This window comes from Mirounga leonina, unplaced genomic scaffold (genome assembly GCF_011800145.1).
Source record: "Mirounga leonina isolate KUSES-001 unplaced genomic scaffold, KU_Mleo_1.0 Mir_127, whole genome shotgun sequence".
NCBI classification, from domain to species: domain Eukaryota; kingdom Metazoa; phylum Chordata; class Mammalia; order Carnivora; family Phocidae; genus Mirounga; species Mirounga leonina.
The window spans coordinates 59,230,760-59,251,499 of record NW_023270316.1 but is presented as its reverse complement, the minus strand read 5'-3'; the positions used below and the strand labels follow the sequence as shown (position 1 = coordinate 59,251,499).

Genomic DNA, 20,740 nt, shown 5'->3' with positions numbered 1-20,740 from the left:
TTCATCTGCCAAGACAGGGAAGTATGTTTTAGGAGCTAACCGGTTTTGCTTGCTTCATAGTGCTGAGTACACTGGAGTTGCTACATTGAGGGCAAAGTGCACTGGGCAGTGGCCCAACAGATTACTCTTCTAGTCACCAAAGAGTATGGCAGTTCTGCTTCTACAGTAATGGAGAATTCACGCCATCTCATAGTCCAGCTTTTCACTGAAGATGTGAGTGCCTTGAATGGCCTAAGTGTTTGTTATATATTAAATACAGGTACTGCTTTTAATAATATTTCTGAGTAAATATTTTACCTTTTAACAACTGCTATTTTATGTTATTGTCTGTACATGAGTTATGGCAGCTGATAGCCAATACGGAGATTAATGAAACATACAAAAATAAAGTGCAAATCTGCATTTTGAATTGAGGGCACTTTTAAAAGAATTTCAGCATTTATTACAAGAGTTAAATCTTTAGAATTTGAGCTGCAGCATGATCTGGTGGAGCTAATATAGGCTTAGGTGTCCTACCTTGTTTATTTCCTAGTCATTTGAGGCTACACCAAGTTATGTAATCCCTCTAACTCTATTTCTTCATCTATAAAATGGGGACAATATCCACCCTAAAACTTTGAAGGATTCAATTAGATACATGTCAAAGAGTGCCCACCTCATGGAATGACAGGAAATTTTGTCTCTCCAACATTCTATTCAATTTCCCCTTCCCTCCCAGTGGAAAGAGAACTGAACACTAAACTCTCCGAATAAAGGTCGAGGTTTTCAGTAAAAGGAAAATGTCTTGTGTAAAATGATTACCAAGAAAGTACTTTATAGGCAATGAGAGTCCACCCTCAGTCACTTCAATAATCATCTTAGTTATCAATTCTATGGTAACTAAATAAAGTACAGAATTTGGAGGTTTTCCCTATTGTAATGAAAACACCATTTGTATAGACAGCAAAGAGACCCAGGACCCTGAAAGAATTCTCTTATTCTGTAGGGGGAAAAATCCTCCATTAAGGATATTTGCACTCAGGTCACTAAATAGTTATGGAACCCATTACATATTAAGTGGGCATCTTGCATCCCTTTCCCAGGACCTGAACCCCGGGCAAAGCCTTATTTGGGAATAAAGGTTTGAACCAGGCTAATTCTAGAGGTCATTGAAGACCATCTCGGGGCCCCAAGCTGTATTTAAATAAAATCGACCAGGGACAGAGGATCTAAGTAGGCAAGGAAATGACAGGTGACCACCCCGTGGGCCTCCTACTTGGAAGCAGAAAGGAGCAGGCGGTAGGAACCTAGGGCTTCCCTTGGGGGGCCAGACATCCTCCTCGCTGCCTCCGGAGTTCCCTTCACTCTCCTCGAAACCCCCAGTCCACCGGGAGGGTGAGCTTGGCAGAGGCCGGTCAAGCATTGCCCTCCCGCCCCGGCCCAGTGGTATCCTCCTGAAACAGCCTCCTGCGCGCCCCTAACCGCGCGGCCCCGAGGGCCACGGAATGCTCATCCCTACACCTAAAATGCACCAGGGCCGACTGAGAACCCCGGGTGCACATTCACGGTGAAATCAGTAACAGCCATTACTCCTGGCGCCCGTGCGTCTATTTAGAATTTGAGGAAATTCTTCAGAAGCCAGCCACGGTAGGGGGCGGAGGCCCTCGGCGGAGGCAAAGTTCTCCCAGCCCTGGGCACGCGGTGTGGGGGACATGTGGAAAACCTTGGGGTCCTTTATCAGCTCCCACTCCCCCAGCCTGACTTGCTTCTGTCAATTCATCCCTAAAGGTAAGGTCAAAGCTGGGGGGGACGGTTTTTAAAACTCAGCATTCAACGACTACTGAGTGCCCGGAGAGCTCGGACTCCTTGCGTGCTGCTCAACGTAAGGACTCAAACGTGACTCCCCCCGCCGCCAAGGCAAAAAGGACCCCGCGCGCTGGGGCATGAGGTCCTCCGCCCGCCCGCCCGTCACGCCCTCTGCCCCCGCTCCGCCTCTAGCCCCGCCCCCTCCTGGGCCCCGCCCCTCCCCGCGCGCGCAGCCTCCGCATCATCCGTCCGGGGCCGGCTACGCCTCTGCCTGCGCTGCGCCCTCCCGGCGTGGGGCGTCGCTGTATCGGTCTGCGCGCTCCACACAGACTCTGGCGCTCGGGCAGGGGCGGGAGGCGGAGCGGAGGCGTGGGGGCGGTGCCGTCGCGGTCTAGAGGCTGCGGGCGAGCGGCGGGCGAGCGGCGGCGGCGGCGGCGACGGTGGAGTCTGTGGTCCTGGCGCGATGGCCGCGTCGGTGTTCTGCTGCCTGCGGTGCTGCAGGGACGGCGGGACGGGACACATCCCTCTGAAAGAGATGCCGGCCGTGCAGCTGGACACGCAGCACATGGGTAAGGCCCTCCCTTCCCCAGACCCAACGGCCGACGCCGGGTTTGGCGCGGCGGGTCGGGGGCATTGCGGGGTCGGGAGGACCACACGCGGCCCTGGCCCTCCGGGCGCCGCCCCCCGCTCCTCGCTCTGAGCTGCTGCCCTCGACCCGGTTTTGGCTCGCGGATCTCTTCCAGACGCCGGCCGACTCCACCTCGGCCCTGCTCTGTGTTCAGGGCTACGCAGCCCTGTCTGCTCCTGTCATCGGGAGCTGGTGGTGTGGACCTACCTACCCATTTTCCCCGGAATCTCGGCGCAGCCGCCGCCCGAGGCTCGTCAGCTGTCCCCAGGCGAGGGGAGCGCCTCTGGTGCTCCTCCTACAGAGTTACTACTTACTGCGTTTCTAAACAAGATTTCTAGCCACAAATGAATATTAGACATAAACTTTCTCAGGGAAGAAAATAGTGAACTAAAAATTGTTTTTAATGTAGCAGCGTTTCTGTATTTCAGAGTAAATATGGCATCGCTATTTTTTTTGACAGCGTTAGAAGTGAAACAAATTAACCTTGATTGTTGGATAAGAAAATAAACTTTACACGGTCTCTGCATTTTTTATTTAGGAACAGATGTTGTCATTGTAAAAAATGGAAGAAGAATATGTGGAACAGGAGGTTGTTTAGCCAGTGCCCCTTTACATCAAAACAAAAGCTACTTTGAATTCAAAATCCAGTCCACAGGTTGGTATAATGGTCCTTTACTATTGAAAGTACTAACTGTAAATATTAAGAGCAATTTTCAGTATATGAAAAAGAGTAAGGAGGCAATAAAAAAAGCACCAAACTTATTTGGAAGGACTTTTTTTCCCCTCCTCTTGTGTGATCCTGGTTAAAGTAGTTTAGTTATTGAGTTGTTTTAGGTTCAGTTTTGTTATCTATAAAATGGGATTACAGGGACTGTCTTTCCTGCTTCACACTGGTTATAATTAGGAGTGTGTATTACACTGGATCCGTCAGTGTAAGGCACTAGCATTATGAATGGGTGCTAGATGCTCCATTTCATTTGGCCAAGCATTAAAGGTGTAGATTCTTCCTGTTTTATTTTAGGATAAAATCCATCTTATGATCCTGAATTTTTTTCTCATAAATCTTGTTAAAATACCCAGATTCATTGTCTTCTGAAGCAATTAGCAGATTTAGAATTCTAATGTCTATATTTCTCATTTAAAAAAATTTTTATTTTTCAAATATTTTATTTATTTATTTGACAGAGAGAGACACAGCAAGAGAGGGAACACGAGCAAGGGGAGTGGGAGAGGGAGAAGCAGGCTTCCCGCTGAGCACGGAGCCCAGTGCGGGGCTTGATCCCAGGACCCTGGGGTCATGACCTGAGCAGAAGGCAGACCCTTAACGACTGAGCCAGCCAGGCGCCCTCTCATTAAAAAATTTACAGAGTTTTTTGAATCATACAGCAATTCTGTTTGAGTATTAGAATAGCAATTAGTTAACTTGTAGCCATATTGAGTGTGGGGAAATATATTTTTTAAAGCTTTGTTATAAAAAAAGCTTCTAGTGAAATACAGCATGAATAATATAAGTATAGATATAGAGTAGGAAAACTAAAGGGTAGTAAATTAATCATACTCGACAAGCTTGAATGATATAAAACATCCTTCTGGGGCTTGTTTTCTAAATTAATTTAAAATACTGATTTTATTAAGTATGTGAAATAAATATGAAACTGTCCTGCATTTCATTCTTTTACAAGTTAGCTGCAAAATGTCTCTGGTTACTAAAATCTTTTCAAGTACAACCTACCTTTTCTCAAGAGAAGCAAATATTTTCTTGAGCCTTAAATCCAGTACAAATTTTTATGTGGATTTTTGTAAAGGATGGCATCCTCAGTGACATCTCTAGAATAAATACATTGTTGGAGTTTGTAAATTGATCTCTCAGTGAAAACCTGAGGCAGTTATGCCCAAGTGTATCACAGCAGGCACAGTTCTTTAGGAGTAAAGAGACTCTATAACCCTGTCTAGAACTGTTGTCCCATGAAATTAGTATTATCACCTTCTGTCACTCTTAAATTATCCCACTCTGGAGGATAAATTATATAGTAAGATTATTTAGGAAGCCCAGACATGCAACTTTTTGATAGTTTTGCTCAATTCAGAAAAATTGATTGGCAACATGATCTTCAAACCTTCTTCCATTTATAGATTTTCTCCTAACTGATTTTGATAAAAACTGGGAAGGAAACAGTTTGAAACAAAATCCAGAGCTCTACTAGGTATTCTGTTTGGCTGGTTAAGAGGAGAGCTGCTTGCTTAAAATCAGCTTAGACCAAAGGTTTTAAACTCACTGATTTAAGGTACGGGTAAGAAAATCATTTTATAGTTCATCATTAATTTTCTCCTCTTCATGGTATTGACCAAGTCTGTGTCATTTGTCACGCATTAGAGATGCAAAAACTAGAGACTAATTTCCCACTTCTCTGAGGTAGTGCTTGACTAGAACCCTAGGCCATTTAAATTAATTGTGTAGCTTTTTCAAAATGTCTTTTAGAGAATAGTGATGATAATAGCTAACATCTTTTAAAAAATACTCCGCTTTACTTAACCAGTTTTGGGGGGAATACTTACACTGTTCCAAGTATTTACTTGGTTACCTTGCTATATCTTTTAATAACCCTTTGAAGTAAGTACTGTTAGAATCCCAAGTTCACAGGTGAGAAAGCAGAGACAGATTAAATACCTTGCCCCAGATGACCTAGTTAAGCCAAAGGTTTAACCTAGACGGTACAGCTTCAGGACCCACTCTTATCTCCTACGTTGTACTCCATCTGTAGAGAACATAGGGTAGTTTGCAAACTACTTTTAAAAGATTTGTTTTTTAAAAAAATTAATAAAAAAATAGTTTAGTGATAGTACACTACTTCTTTTAAAAACAACACTCTTAAAAACAATCCCTTCTTTCATATTTGTATTCTTCAGATTTTGGGGGCATTTAAACTATTATTTTTTAGGAATATGGGGTATTGGCGTTGCAACTCAGAAAGTTAACTTGAATCAGATTCCTCTTGGACGAGATGTGCACAGCCTGGTGATGAGGAATGATGGAGCCCTCTACCACAACAACGAGGAGAAAAATAGGCTGCCAGCAAACAGTCTTCCGCAGGAGGGAGATGTGGTGGTAAGTTTTCTTGTGGAATTGTTTTCCACTGTAAATTATTAAAGTTGAACTGCTTTTAGCGTATACAGTTTTGCCTGGGAGTTTGTGGTTTGAATTCGGAAGCACTGGGATTGGATCTAATGAGATGGTACATATTCCAGAGAGAGCACTTGGGTAGCTACTGCTGCCTTACCAAACTGCTCTCCTTTCTAGAGCTGTCTGTCCCCGGCCAGGAAAATCCGCATGAGCCCTTATGTCCATTCAGGAGAATTAATGACAGGTTGGCTGCTTATCAACATCTCCTGCTTCTCTCACATCAGAGAAATCTTGGCCCACAATTTTAAAAGTTTGCTGACATTCATATTAGAAAATATTAGGTATTGGGCGCCTGGGTGGCTCAGTCGGTTAAGCGGCTGCCTTCGGCTCAGGTCATGATCCTGGAGTCCCGGGATCGAGTCCCGCATCGGGCTCCCTGCTTGGCAGGGAGTCTGCTTCTCCCTCGGACCCTCCCCCCTCTCATGTGCTCTCTCTCTCTCATTCTCTCTGTCTCAAATAAATAAATAAAATCTTTAAAAAGAAAAAAGAAAATATTAGGTATTTTTGCAACTAGTGATCTCTTAGAGAAAATTTTGACATTTATTGCAGGCATACCTCGGACATGCTGTGGGTTTGGTTCCAGACCACTGCAATAAAGCAAATATTGCAGGAAAGCAAGTCAAATGATGTTTTTGGTTTCCCAGTGAATATATATGTTTACACTACACTGTAGTCTTTTAAGTGTATAATAGCATTATGTTTAAAAAAATGGATGTACCTTAATTTAAAAATACTTTATTGCTAAAAAATGCTGACCATCATCTGAACTTCTAGTGAGTCAGAATCTTTTTGCTGGTGGAGGGTCTTGCCTCAATGTTGATGGCTCCTGACTTGATCAGGGTGGTGGTTGCTGAAGGTTAGGGTGGCCATCACAATTTCTTAAAAGAAGACAACAGTGCATTTTGCTGCAAAGATTGACCCTTCTTTTCATTAACAATTTCTCTATGGCATGTGATGCTGTTTGACAGCATTTTGCCCAAAGTAGAACTTCTTTCAAAGTTAGTTTCAATTCTGTCAAACCCTGCTGCTGCCTCATCAACTAAGTTTATATAATATTTTAAATTCTTTGTTGTCATTTCAACAATCTTCACCAGGAGTAGATTCCATCTCAAGAAATCACTTTCTTTGCTCATCCACAAGAAGCAACTCTTCATCCGCTTAAGTTTTATCAGGAGATCGCAGCAATTTAGTCACATCTTCAGGCTCCACTTCTAATTCTAGTTCTCTTGCTGTTTCTACCATCTCCACAGTTCATTCCTCTGCTGAAGTCTTGAAACCCTCAAAGTCATTCTTGAGGATTGGAATCAACTTCTTCCAAACTCCTGTTAATGTGGATATTTTGACGAATTCTCATGAATCATGAATGTTCTTTTTTTTTCTTAAGTAGGCTCCATGCCCAACGTGGAGCCCAACATGGGGCTTGAACTCACGACCCTGAGATCAAGACCTGAGCTGAGACCAAGAGTCGGCTGCTTAACCGACCGAGCCACCCAGGCACCCTAAATCATGAATGTTCTTAAGGGCACCTAGAATGGTGAATCCTCTTCAGAAGGTTTTCAGTTTACTTTGCTGAGATCCTTCAGAAGAATCACTATCTATGGCAGCTATAGCCTTACGAAATGTATTTCTTAAGCAATAAGACTTGAAAGTTGAAATTATTCCTTGATCCCGGGGCTACAGAATGGATGCTATGTTAGAAGGCATGAAAACAGCATTAATCTCGTTGTATATCTCCATCAGAGCTTTTGGGTGAACAGATAGATGCATTGTCGGAGAGCAGTGATGTTTTGAAAGGAGTCCTTTTTTCTGGAGCAGTAGGTCTCAACTGTGGGCTTAAAATATTCAGTAAACCGTGTTATAAACAGATGTGCTGTTATCCAGGCTTTATTGTTCCATTTATAGAGCACACAGAGTAGATTTAACATCATTCTTAAGGGCCCTAGGATTTTTGGAATGGTCACTGAGCATTGGCTTCAACTTAAAGTCACCAGCTGCATAGCCCCTAATAAGAGAATCAGCCTGTCCTTTGACGCCAGGCATTGACTTCTCCTGTGTAGCTCTGAAAATCCTAGATGGCATCTTCTTCCAGTATAAGGCTGTTTCATCTACACTGAAAATCTGTTGTTCAGTGTAGCCACCTTCACTTGGCTAGATCTCCTGGATAACTTGCTGCTTCACCTTGCACTTTTGTTACAGAAATGGCCTCTTTCCTTAAACGTCATGAACCAACTCTGCTAGCTTCCAGCTTTTCTTCTGCAGCTTCCTCACCTCTCTCAGCCGTCATAGAATTGAAAAGAGTTAGGGCCTTGTTCTGGATTAGGCTTTGGGTTAAGAGAATATTATGGCTGATTTGATCTAAGCAGACCACCAAAATTTCTCCGTATCAGCAATAAGTCTGTTTTGCTTTCTTATTATTTGTGTGTTCACTGGAGTAACACTTTTAATTTTCTTCAAGAAGTTTTCCTTTGTATTCACAACACAGCTAATTGGTGCAAGAGGCCTAGCTTTTGGCCTGTCGTGGCTTTCTACATGCCTTCCTCACTGAGCTTAATCATTTCTGACTTTTTATTTAAAGTGAGAGACATGTGACTTCCTTTCACTTGAACACTTAGAGGCCATTGTAGGGTTATTAATTGGCCCAATTTCAGTATTCAGTAAGGGAATAAGGAGGCCAGAGGAGAGGGGGGGAGACAGGAACACCTAGTCAGTGGAGCAGTTAAAACCCACACATTTATTGATCAAGTTAATGGTCTTATATGGGCATGGTTTGGCACCCCAAAGTAATCGCAATAGTAACATCAACACAGATCACCTTAACAAATAAAATAATGAAAAAGTTTGAAACATTGCAAGAACTACCAAAATGTGACCCAGAGACTTTTAGTGAGCAAACACTGTTGGAAAAATGGCACCAATAGACTTGCTCAACACATGGTTGCCACAGACCTTCAATTTGTAAAAAATGCAGTATCTGCGAAGTGCAATAAAACAAGGTATGCCTGTATTTAATTTGTTATGAATATCTCTAAAAGAACTACAGCATTTTATTAGGAGTGTTGGTCCTCATTAAACTTAATCTTATTAAACTTCTTCACTTTGAGAACTCTTCAAAGAACTGGACTCAAAATCCTAAGGTTTGATTGGAGAGAAGTTTTTTTGGAAAGCAGGGGATAAAAAGAGTTACATATATTATTAAGACTTCTCTATTTTTATTCTCAACTAATATATTTAAGTCTTTACCAAAGCCACCGTGTTGAAAATATAATCCAAAGATACCTTTCTGCTTTCCCAGTTACTTCTTAAATGGCACTATCCAAGAAACTTATACCCTGGGTTCAGGCTATTAGCTATTGATTGAGAACAGAGTCCTAGGATCTGCTTCAGCAAAGATGCCCTTATACATAGAACCTTGTGTTCCTGGCTCTGGTACTAAGTTGAAAGGAATCTACATAATGAGGGAAAGTTTCTAATAATAAGGTGACACAAACAGGGTAAATCCCCGTTATTGAACTGAAGAAAGATATAGTATTTTGATGAAAAGGAGGAGAAATGTGGAAATTCAGATTTTTAACTGTGGTCTGATCTTTCATTTTTCTTAAAGGTTTATTTATTTTAGGGAGAGAGTGGCGGTTTATTTATTTAGAGGGAGGGAGAGGGAGAGAGAGACTCTCAAGCAGACTCCCTCTGAGCACAGTACCTGATGCAGGGCTCAGTCCATGACCCTGAGATCATGACCTGAGCCAAAAATCAAAAGAGTTGGACGCTTAACCAGCTAAGCCACCCAGGTGCCCCTGATCTTTCTTTTCTTTTCTGCAATTTAAAAAATATGAAGAACATTTAGTTTTGTTTTGTGTTTTAGAGAGGGAGAGAGAGGAGAGGGACAGGGTGAGAGAATCTTAAGCAGGCTCCACACCCAGCATGGAGTCCGACACAGGGCTCGATATCACGACCCTGAGATCATGACCTGAGCCAAAATCAAGAGTCGGACACTTACCCGACTGAGCCACCCAGGCTTCCCTAGTTTTTAAATAGGGAAATTGTTGAAAGAGTTTTAGGCAAAAAAAAAAAAAAAGGAAAAGAAAGTGTTTTAGGAGACAAAAGGCATAAACCATTTTTAAAATCTACTTTTCCCCGTTCTTTTTGAATAGTTGGTTTTGTATTTGTAGATCATTGCCAGATGTCCATAATATAGAACACGCTTATTCAAATGGATATTCTTGAAAGAGAATCTTGAAGTCAAGTCGATGCTATCATCCTGTTTACACTAAGATGAAATTCAAACATAAGCAAGGATAATCAGTAACAAATGTTTTTCTTTGTTGATGTGTTGAACTTCCACTGTGTGTTATTCTTGCCTTCCTATCTCATTCATTGAGATAACTGATCCCACAAATTGACAGATTTAAGAATGTCATTTTTAGTCTATCAGCTTTATTAAATTAAACTTTAAGTTTTCATATCCATTCTGATAAAAGGAGGACTTTAGAAAAGGTGAAATATATGCAGAATCAAGAAAAGTAAAACATTACCCTACCATATTACCTTTATATTCCTAGTTCAAACATTTGAGAACAAATTTCACCAAATTGCTGACGGTGGCATAGGAAAAGTAGAATGGATTTAAGACAGGAAAAAACATTCTCACATGTGCAGAATTTCAGTTATATACCATTCCCTGAGGAGAAATGAAGAAAAATAAGCTTTCAACATCTGACCAAATGATTATAGTCATACAGTAATCCTACAGTACCCACAGGGCCTACTGTAGCACTGGGAAGGCATACCTGGCTTATTTTTTCCTTTTACGTATAGTTTTGAGAAGTGGAAATTATAGTCTAAAATTGCATTTTTCAGTTTAATTTCAGAGAAGTTTTATAAACATTCTATGTAATAATAATAATAATAGCAAACACTTCTCTAGCATTTATTATGGGCCAGGCACTGTTTTAAATGCCTGCCAGGGATTAAATTGTTTAATCCTCATAATGACTCTATAATATAGTATTATTATTACCATTTCATAGATTAGGAGAAGGTAAGTAACTTCTTTTATGGAAGAATCCCGGAGTATAATACAGGCAGCTTAATTACAGAGTCTGTTCACTGAATGTGCAAGCAATTATTGATAAATGCCTTGAACGTGTCAGATTTTTTGGTATCATTATGGTCGAATGAAACCTAGTTTCTGGATCATATAAAAGGACAGATTAAGTTAGAAATACTTGAACTAAACTTTGCTAATAGGAGTTGGGGGTTCTTACAAATCCTTTCTCACTTCTTTTCTTCAGCATTGGGATTTTGCCATGATGCTGCAGGTTTGGCTTTTAATACTTGCTTGCTTGCAGGAGGTTATGCTGCCACCAGGTGGTGAAGGGTGACTGGATTACAGACCACTGCGCTGATCTAGATATCCCGTAAGGTGTTCCTATAAAGAGAGGACACATTGTTTTTGTGTAATTTTGTATTTTAAATGAAAAAAGTCCTCTTCATTACAAAAATTAATCCCAGCCATCAGTTAGCTTCATTACTATATTTAAATACATAAACTGAAATGAAACAGAAACTATCTGTCTCTCTCAATATTTCTTAACTATTAACAAATTATTCTTTAACCCTGGCTTTGCTAAGATTTGAGGAGATTTTTTAAAAAGATTTACTTATTTATTTTAGAGAGCCAGACTCCCTGCTGAGTGCAGAGCTTGACCCATGAGATCATGACCTGAGCTGAAACCAAGAGGCTTAACTGCCTGAGCCACCCAGGTGCCCCAAGAGAATATTTTATAGCACTTAACACACTGACTCATCTGGGCCTTTGTTGTTTTAAGGAGAAAGTGAAGGAGTTAAGACTAGATCATCTGTAAGAACCTTTTCTACCTCTAAAAGTTTTTTTTTCTTTCTTTTTTTCAAAGATTTTATTTACTTATTTACCAGAGAGAGAGAGCATGAGAGTATAAGCTGGTGGGCGGAGGGGGAGGCGGCAGGCAGAGGGAGAAGCAGGCTTCCCACTGATCAGGGAACCCAGTGTGGGACTCGATCCCAGGATCCTGGGATCATGACCTGCGCCCAAGGGAGACGCTTAACCAGCTGAGCCACCCAGGTGTCCCAATCTACCTCTAAAAGTTTTTTAAGTTGATATAATATATCCACAGTCAGAAATCCCTGGAGTGGTCTTCTTGGTCTGTGATGATTTTGCTGTTCAAAGATCTCTGCTGTCTATTCTTAATTCTTCAAATTAAGAAATGTCTGCCAGCAGTTAGTAACTATTGTATAAAGTTTTAAAGAGAGGTAGTATGGCAGGGCAAGTAGAGTAAGTATTCTGAAGCCATACTGCATGGATTTAAATCCCAGCTCTGTCACTTCCTAGTTCTGTAACCTTACATAAATTATTTAATCTTTTTGTGCCTTAGCTACTTCATCTGTAAAATGGGGATAATAGTAATAATAATAATACCCATCTTGTTGTGAGGACTAAATATGAAGTACTTAGAATAGTGCTTGGTACATTATACAGGCTTTCAAAGTATTTTCCAGCATTTTAATAATAATAACTATTTATTATTAGTTTTGACTTTTGCACCGTCAATAATGTTCAGATAAACAGATTAACCCATTTTTATTCCACTTTTTTTTTTACTCTTTTGAGCAATTTTTCTGTTTTCAGCTTGATACTAGCTACCAATTATATTCCATTGTAAACACTAGCTTTACCTTGATAATACATTTGACATATTTGAAAGCAAGGTAAAGAGATGGAAATGTATTTCTTTTCAGAAATAAGTTCTATAACGACACTTCACAACTTGAGAACAGTGACGGGTAGTAAGCCCTAATGCCGAAAACCTCATTGTTTTTCCCCTTTAAGATTAAATCCTATAGAGAGAGAGCAATATTTTCTGTATGACTTTTAAAGGTCTCTCTGGGAGTGCCTGGGTGGCACAGTCAGTTAAGCATCCGACTCTTGGTTTCAGCTCAGGTCATGATCTCAGGGTCGTGAGATCAAGCTCTGCCTCAAGCCCTGCATTGGGCTCTCCACTCATCGGGGAGTCTGCTTCTCTCTCTCTCTCTCTCTTTCTCTCTCTCTGCCTCTCCTCCTCCCCACCTCCCCCCAGTGCACTCTCTCTCTCTCAAATAAATTAAAAAAAATAAAGGTCTCTCTGTACATGGCAGGCAATACTTATATCGTCTTAATATTCACAATATAGGGACACCTGGGTGGCTCAGTCGTTAAGCGTCTGCCTTCAGCTCAGGTCATGATCCCAGGGTCCTCGGATCGAGCCCCTCATCGGGCTCCCTGCTCGGCGGGAAGCCTGCTTCTCCCTCTCCCATTCCCGCTGCTTGTGTTCCCTCTCTCGCTTTGTCTCTCTCTGTCAAATAAATAAAATCCTTTAAAAAAAATATATTCACAATATAAGATTCAGATTATCTGAATATAATGCTAGGCGTCAAACTGTTCTCATTTGTTTTACCTCTGATGTGAACTCTTGGAACTTCACCCGACTTTTCCCCCACGTAATCACCACTGTTTTTTTATGGTTTTTTTTTTTTAGCTCAGTTCAAGCAGAACTCCACCAAATTGTAAACCCTTAATGAAAGCTATTGTGACACAATTAAAATTAAGTTTTTTCCATGCTTCCCAGTGGGTGCTTTCTGACTATTTAGGCTTTTTATGGAACATTTATATTTTTACTTTTTAATATTTTCTTTCCTTCCTAGGGTATTACGTATGACCATGTAGAATTAAATGTATATTTGAATGGAAAAAATATGCATTGTCCAGCATCAGGTATACGAGGGACAGTGTATCCAGTTGTTTATGGTAAGCTAAAATATTTCTAAATATTATTATTATTATTATATATGTTAACTTTTACTTAACATTTTCATTAACTTTCTAACATTTGAAAATCTGGACAAGTTAATAAGGACCTCTTTTATATGAAACGTACTCAGTAGGATATCAGAATCCCACTTGAAGTTTTTTATTCCCGATGTATTAAAAATTTTTTCCCAAATACAACGATTAGGGGCGCCTGGGTGGCTCATTCATTAAGCGTCTGCTTTCAGCTCAGGTCATGATCCCAGGGTCCTGGGATCGAGCCCCTTATCAGGCTCCCTGCTTGGCGGGAAGCCTGCTTCTCCCTCCCCCAGCCCCCCTGCTTGTGTTCCCTCTCTCACTGTGTTTCTCTCTGTCAAATAAATAAAATCTTAAAAAAAAAACAAAAAACAAATACAACGATTATACTTAAATATGCAGTAACATACTCCCTTTTTTAATTATGTAATCTTATATTCTAGAAAGTTCCAAAGAGCTTTGCTGAGTTTACAGAGCTCTTTCTGCCAGTTATTAGGGAGATTTAGGTGACCAGGAAATGTAATTGTAAAGAATATTTTTGAGCCAGGGATGGGAATTTTATATAGACTGAGCATTAGTTACCTTTATAAAGTTACCTAAGTGTTAAAACTCTTCTGAGAGAAATTGTGACTTAGAATAGTTTCATATTGATTGTTTTGCTTTTGATGGTTATGTATATGTATGTACTATGATTTCTGTACAAGTGCATCCTCCCAAGAATTGGGTTACTTAAGAGATGACTCTATACCATTTAATTTTTATTATAGAAAAATCTAAACATGTATAGATGTAAAGAGAATGGTATAATGATCCTTTCATGTACCCATCACCCCGCTTCAAACAGTTATCAGCTTGGAGCCAGTCAGGTTTCATCTGCCCCCTAATGCTAATACTTCTGTTTTTCACCTTCCATCCTTGGATTATTTTGAAGCAAATGCCAGATATTACATCATTTTATTCATAAATATTTCATATGTATCTCTAAAAAATAAGGCATCTTACTAAGTTAAAACAACAGGTGTATTATTTTTCTGCCTATGGTTTTAGTAATCTAAAAATATTTTCTCATTTAATTACTTTTAAGTTCTTAGATTTGAGCTATTATAAGAACTAATTATTAATTTTTATAGTAATATACTAGAAAGGTAGCAGTTTTAGTGATGATCAGAAAAGCATACAAATAACAAATGTAAGTATTTGATAATATGATAACAACTAAGGCTTATGCTCTACTTTTTAGTTGTTTTCATTAGTCTTTTCTCCCCAAAATTATTTTTCAATGATTTTACCTTCCTGTCTTTGCATATAAAAGTGTATTTTTTAAGTTTGATTTTGGTTAGTTTCTTTGCCATATTGGGTAAAGCAATTCCTTTATCTACTTAAATGGAAAGTAGCTTAATACTCTAAATAATTTAGTCTGAGAAATGAAATAAATATCAAATTATACAAGTGAGTATAGCAAATACATTTTATTCCAAATTGTTTCTTTGATTTAGCATAATTTTTAATGTAGTAAAGTTATAGATAGTAAGTTATAAAGTATATTTCATAAATTGACATTGATAAATCAGTTAAATTAAGCCAAGTGTTTTAATGGTCTGATAATATCAGAGATAAAAATTAAACTTAAGGGATGCCTGGCTGGCTTAGTCATTAGAGCATCTGACTCTTTATATAGGGGTGGTGAGTTCGAGCCCTATGTTGGTTGTAGAGATTATTAATAAATACATACATACATACATAAAAATAAAACTTAAATTCCTTTACCTTTTGTCCTCCATCCCATCCCTAATCCTAGATCCATCCAGTCATTCATTTTGTCAGTTCTTACACTCAAACTATGGAGAGAAAAAGCCATATCACACTGAAGAAAAGTGTCATTATAAAGTTATGCCTTCCAGCCTAAGCTCTCAGCATTTGTGGCAGTTCTTTTACATTTCTGCACATTCCAGACCTTCACCATAATTCTTGAATTCCCTCCTCATTCTCCACAGATGACCTTACCTTCTACTTTATAAAGAAATGGGCTGTCAATAGTGAACTCTACCTTCCCACCCCTGCCCTCCTGAAGCTTTTCTCAATCAAATCCAATCTTGCCTTTCTGTCCCATCTTAGACGAAGATGTATCCTTCATGTTAAAAACAAAACAAAACAAAACAAAACGTATAGTCTAGATTTCAAACTCCCCAACTCTGGGACTTCACTTTGTCAGTTATTTCACTCATATCTCACGTAAGGAACCTCTCTTTTCAATGCCTGTAAATATTCTGAGTCATCCTTATCCCAAAAAACCCTTCCTAAACTCATAGCCCTCACTAGCCCTATGTTTACCCTTCTTTATCTGGCTGCAGTACTAATAGCCTTTGTTTGGATATATGCATTTATTTCTCTTTGATAAATGCTGGTAAAAAGATGTAGAAGCTGAATAAGGTCTACAGTCTAGTTAATAGTACTTGATCGATGTCAGTTTTCTGGTTTTGATATCGTACTTTGGTTATGTAAGATGTTACCACTAGGGGAAGCTGTATGAAGAGTACAGAGAACTCTATTATTTTTGCAACCTTTTCTGAACCTATAATTTTTTCAAATCAATTTTTAAAAAGTAACACATCTTAATGTATAAAATTGAGAAAATACAGGGAAGCAAATAAGGAAAAAACTGAAAGTACTCATTCACACTATCTAATTATTAGTAATATTTTGATGTATATCCTTTCAGTGTTTTTAATTTTATTTTTCATTGTGGTTATTTTTACCCAATAGGATTATGTTTTGTAACCTGGGCAGCAGATGTATTTATTCTTTCTGCCTTTTAATATTATGGTATTATGAAAACAGTCTATTTATTATAATTATGTATTCTTGTGAATTAAGGTGTTAGCTTCTAATTTCTTTTTCTTTTTCTGTCTCTAGTTGATGACAGTGCAATTTTGGATTGCCAGTTCAGTGAATTTTATCATACTCCTCCACCTGGTTTTGAAAAAATATTATTTGAACAGCAGATCTTCTGAATGTATTTGTTTTTGAAACTTGTGTTTCAGCACTTTTAAAAGTGTTTACCATTTAATAAAGCTTTACCTGACCTGTAGATGAAAATATATTCTTAAATATATGCTTGTTAATGTTGTTTAAGGAACCAGTGTATTCAAGATACCATCTGGAAGTTGTGATTTAAAATACTTTGTTTTGTGAGATGAAATCAGCATTTGGGGCAGTTTATTTAATTCCTATTTAAATAAATATAACTATGGGTTTGATTAACAGTATTAAGTGGAAATATGTATATATATATTTAAAAGGGAATCTTTCTTACATAAAATATTTGTTTTTATAATAGAGATGTAGAGTGGGTGGGTTTTTCTCATTCTGAAAGTTAGACCTCATTAACTATTTTAAGTCTGCAGTCTAATTTGTGTCTGAGTGTTCTTTTTCGTATAGATTATACCAAAGTGATAGAAAATATATTATTGGCAACTTCCTTTTTGGTGATTTACTTACTGTAAAATGTACCACTTTTCTTAAAGGTTAAATTGCTTACTTTGTATGTCATTGCTTTTAATTTGCTTTGTGAAAGGAGGTAAATGTTTTAGTAACTGTCAGAGCTTTTTTGTTGAAGACCATCATGCTGTGTTACTTTAATACCAGAGTAAGTATTGGTTAATTGGTGATGTAGTATACACTGGCAGACATTTAGAATAGTATGATGCTTTAAACTTAAATGTAAATGAGATTATTCTTTTAAGAACTTTTATTTAAATGTGAGGTTTTTTGTAAGGAATAATAAAATAATAGTAATTAAGGAGTATTTAGTACTTCCTGTTTTGTTAATTATACATTAAATTCACTTCATCCTTGATTATTTCAGAAGTTCAGAGATAAATGAATCCTCTCCATGACCCTGAGCCTCTGCCAAGTCTTCAGTAAAGATCCCTTCAATACCCTACTGACCTGAACTAAGCACTGTACACACTTTGGTACAATCTCCTTTTCTCGTGAGCCAAGGACATGCACCTTTCACTCCTTTGTCAACAAGGAGCAGTATGTTGTACTAGCAAACCATGGGCATTAGAATCAGAAATCTGAATTGTAATTTTGCCATCTAATCCCATTACCTCCTCAGCTGAGTTCCTTAGCTTCCCTGAGCTCAGGTTCCCCATTTATAAAAGGGATACTCATACTTGATGAGATTCTGTAATTAGTTAAATAAGGTAATATATGTAAAACACCTGAATCACCATAGGCACTTAATAAATGTAGCTTCCTTGTTGACTCTTAAGCAGTGGTTTTCATAGTGTCCTCAGACCAGCAGCCTCAGGAGCTTATTAGAAATGCATATTCTCAGGCCTGCCCCAGACCCACAGAATAAGAAACCGATGGGGATGGCACCCAGGAATCGGTGTTTGAACAAGCCTTTCAGGTGATTCTAATACACGCTAAAGTTTGAGAACCACTGTTCAGGAGAGAATGATTGCCTACTATAAATTTTCTAAGGATTTAAGACTATTTTTGACCCATAGGCAAGAGAATCCTGCAGTGTTTATTGTTTCTTTGGTAGATGAAAATGTGACAATATGCTTTGAAGACATAAATATACTTGAGTAAATTTATTTACATAAAACCTAAATTGACCTCTGAAGATACAGAATCGAACTGTTATTTATGCATTTTTGTCTGACTTTCTGAATCTTAATTCATAAAGAACATGCTTACTTTTGGAAAGCAAAGTGAAATGACTACTGTTTGCTGTGTTTATGTTATCTACCTCTTAGTTATTATTTTTTTAAGCCAACCTTTTTTTAATCATCCTATTCTTTACTTAAGACTGTCTTTTCTGCCTCTAGTCATATGGAATAGGCACAGTACTAAAATGATACATGAGTTGTGCCACGTCCACGACAACAGTTTGATGAAGTCTAGATGTGTTTTTAATCTGAAGGTATCTAAGGCCTCTTAGGAAAATGACCTCATTAAACCTATAACCTCAGTCTAATCTTAAGGAAGACATCAGACAAATTCCAGTAGAGGGGCATCCTACAAAATACTTGAGCAGTACTCCTCCAAACTGTCAAGGTCATCAAAAAAAAGGAAAGTCAGAGAAACTGTCATACCCAAAAAGAACTGAGCCCAAGGGGACATAAGAAGTAAATGTAATGTGGGATCCAGGAAGAGAGAAAAGGTATTAGATAAAAACTAAGGAAGTATGAATAAACTATGGATTTTAATAATAAAGTATCAATATTCATTTATTAATTGTAACAAATGTATCCTACTCTAAGATGTTAATAATTGGAGAAACTGGGAGAGGGAATATGTGGAACTTCTGTACTACCCAATTTTTCTGTAAATCTAAACTATTCAAAAAAATAAAGTCTTAAAAAATTACATTGATGGGGTGCCTGGCTGGCTCAGTCGGAAGAGTAGGCGACTCTTGAACTTGATCCCTGAGATCAAGTTCGAGCTCCACGTTGGGTGTAGAGATTAAATACGTAAACTTAAAAAAAATTACATTGAGTTAGGAGAAATTTAAAAATAAAGCCTTTCATGAAGCTATCATGAAGAACATTAGTACAATATAAACCCATAACTTAAATATTTAATGATAGCTAAATATAGCTAGGCTAAGGCCTAGATGGGACATAAGACACACAAAGACCTGCATTTGTTCCTGGCTGAAGAGACGATGTCCAGTGTCTTGATTCTGTATGTTGCAAAAATTCATCTGTTCATACTAGTGCAATTTTCCATAGACTGTAAATTTTTTATTATCCATATTATTTCAATGATTTAAATATTGCAAAGGATTTATAATGTTAGATATGTGAAACAATGAAAATCTTTTGATCAGTTTACATATTAAAAGCCAGAGAAAAGGGGTGCCTGGGTGTCTCAGTTGGTTAAGCATCTGCCTTCAGCTCAGGTCTTGATCTCAGGGTCCTGGGATTGAGCCCCACATTGCGCTCCCTGCTGAGCAGGGAGTCTGCTTATCCCTCTCCTCCCTGCTCATGCTCTATCTCTCTCTCTGTCTCTCAAGTAAAATATTTTTAAAAAGCTAGAAAAAGCAAATTTGGCTTTTAATTGCCTTTGGCTATTTCGTTAAGATAATATGAACATACTTTAAACTTGGATTACAGACTATTACAAATTAACTTCAGAATGGTATAAAACAATTTGAATTAGGGCTTTTCTAAATCATTAGCAAAAACAGACATATGCATGATTTTGTTGCTCAGATCTTTAACTGAATGTTTATTTTCTAATATAAGTAGTTACGGATAGCAAAAGCATAGCTGGAAATGTAAGTGAGATATTGGACAAGTTTTGATAAAATACATTAAGTCAACTTCTTTTAGGTAATGCAAAAACACTAGATATGATTGTGAGAAGAAGTCTCTAATCAAAACTAGAATTTCCCAGTACACAGATATAACCATAGTACTCATAAATGGAATATAATCAACTGCCACTTATATTAATTTGCGTTAATTATGCAACCTGGCAGGGAAATACTGTTGGGAGCTAATTGGGCTGTTCATGTGAATGAGTCTAAACATAATAGTAGAATCAATTAACTGTCGTTCTTCCATGTACTGAATAAGATATACGATTCCCCTTCAACTTGTTCTTTTAAAATAACTGGGACAAAATTATTGAAATAGTGGGTATAGCACAGAATAATGCTAAATATAATTAGCAATATAAATGAAATCACACACCATCCAAGAGTTCTATAGAAATTTAAAGGAAAAATTGTCCCAGTATTGGCTGAAATATGTAATCTGTATTTACATAGGAATCATTACCATGTAGTCATTCAACAATTGTATCATCTATGTGTTGTGTTTCATAAATACTTAGATAGTCCCTGCCCTCAAGGAGCTCTGCTAATTGCAATTCTTATAAGAGTATGGCTCTAGAATACCCAAGATACACTGATTAAAAAAAAGTTGTTAAACATTTCTATGTTTACTATGAACCATTAAAACACTAGAGTCTAGAAATATATCTTGGAAATAAGATTACAGGGAATTATGTCTTACTGATAAATTTATTTGTTAAATTATTAGTTGGCGCCATGTCAGGCACCAGCATGAACCTGACCCCAGACCCAGGAAAGTAGTAGTGCTGGTGAAGCCACATATGGAGTAGACCAGCCCTAGTAAACACTACATTTCTAAAAGGACGGCGATAAAACAGTGAAGGCTATCAGGCTGCTGAGGGTCTACTTTACCCATGAATGAATGAATGATTATGGGAATGTTAGGAGAAAGTCCTCATTTCACTGGGCTGTTGAAGC

General features: G+C 38.3%; 1 protein-coding gene across 4 annotated transcripts in view; it reads left to right on the top strand.

Moving 5' to 3' along the window:
- Positions 1 to 2,173: 2,173 nt before the first annotated feature.
- SPRYD7 (SPRY domain containing 7) overlaps positions 2,174 to 20,740 on the top strand; it is a 48,877-nt gene continuing 30,310 nt past the window's right edge. For 2 of the 4 annotated variants that reach the window (XR_004678936.1, XR_004678937.1), the window contains exons 1-5: positions 2,174 to 2,354; positions 2,952 to 3,068; positions 5,353 to 5,519; positions 13,308 to 13,410; positions 16,360 to 17,092. Coding sequence is in view for 1 of the 4 variants with exons in the window: in XM_035003445.1 (XP_034859336.1) it covers positions 2,249 to 2,354; positions 2,952 to 3,068; positions 5,353 to 5,519; positions 13,308 to 13,410; positions 16,360 to 16,457 (591 nt within the window). In the remaining 3 variants the exon portion in view is untranslated. Of the gene's footprint in view, positions 2,355 to 2,951; positions 3,069 to 5,352; positions 5,520 to 13,307; positions 13,411 to 16,359; positions 18,829 to 20,740 lie in introns of those variants that run through there. The other 2 variants (XR_004678938.1, XM_035003445.1) reach the window with 2 other exon arrangements.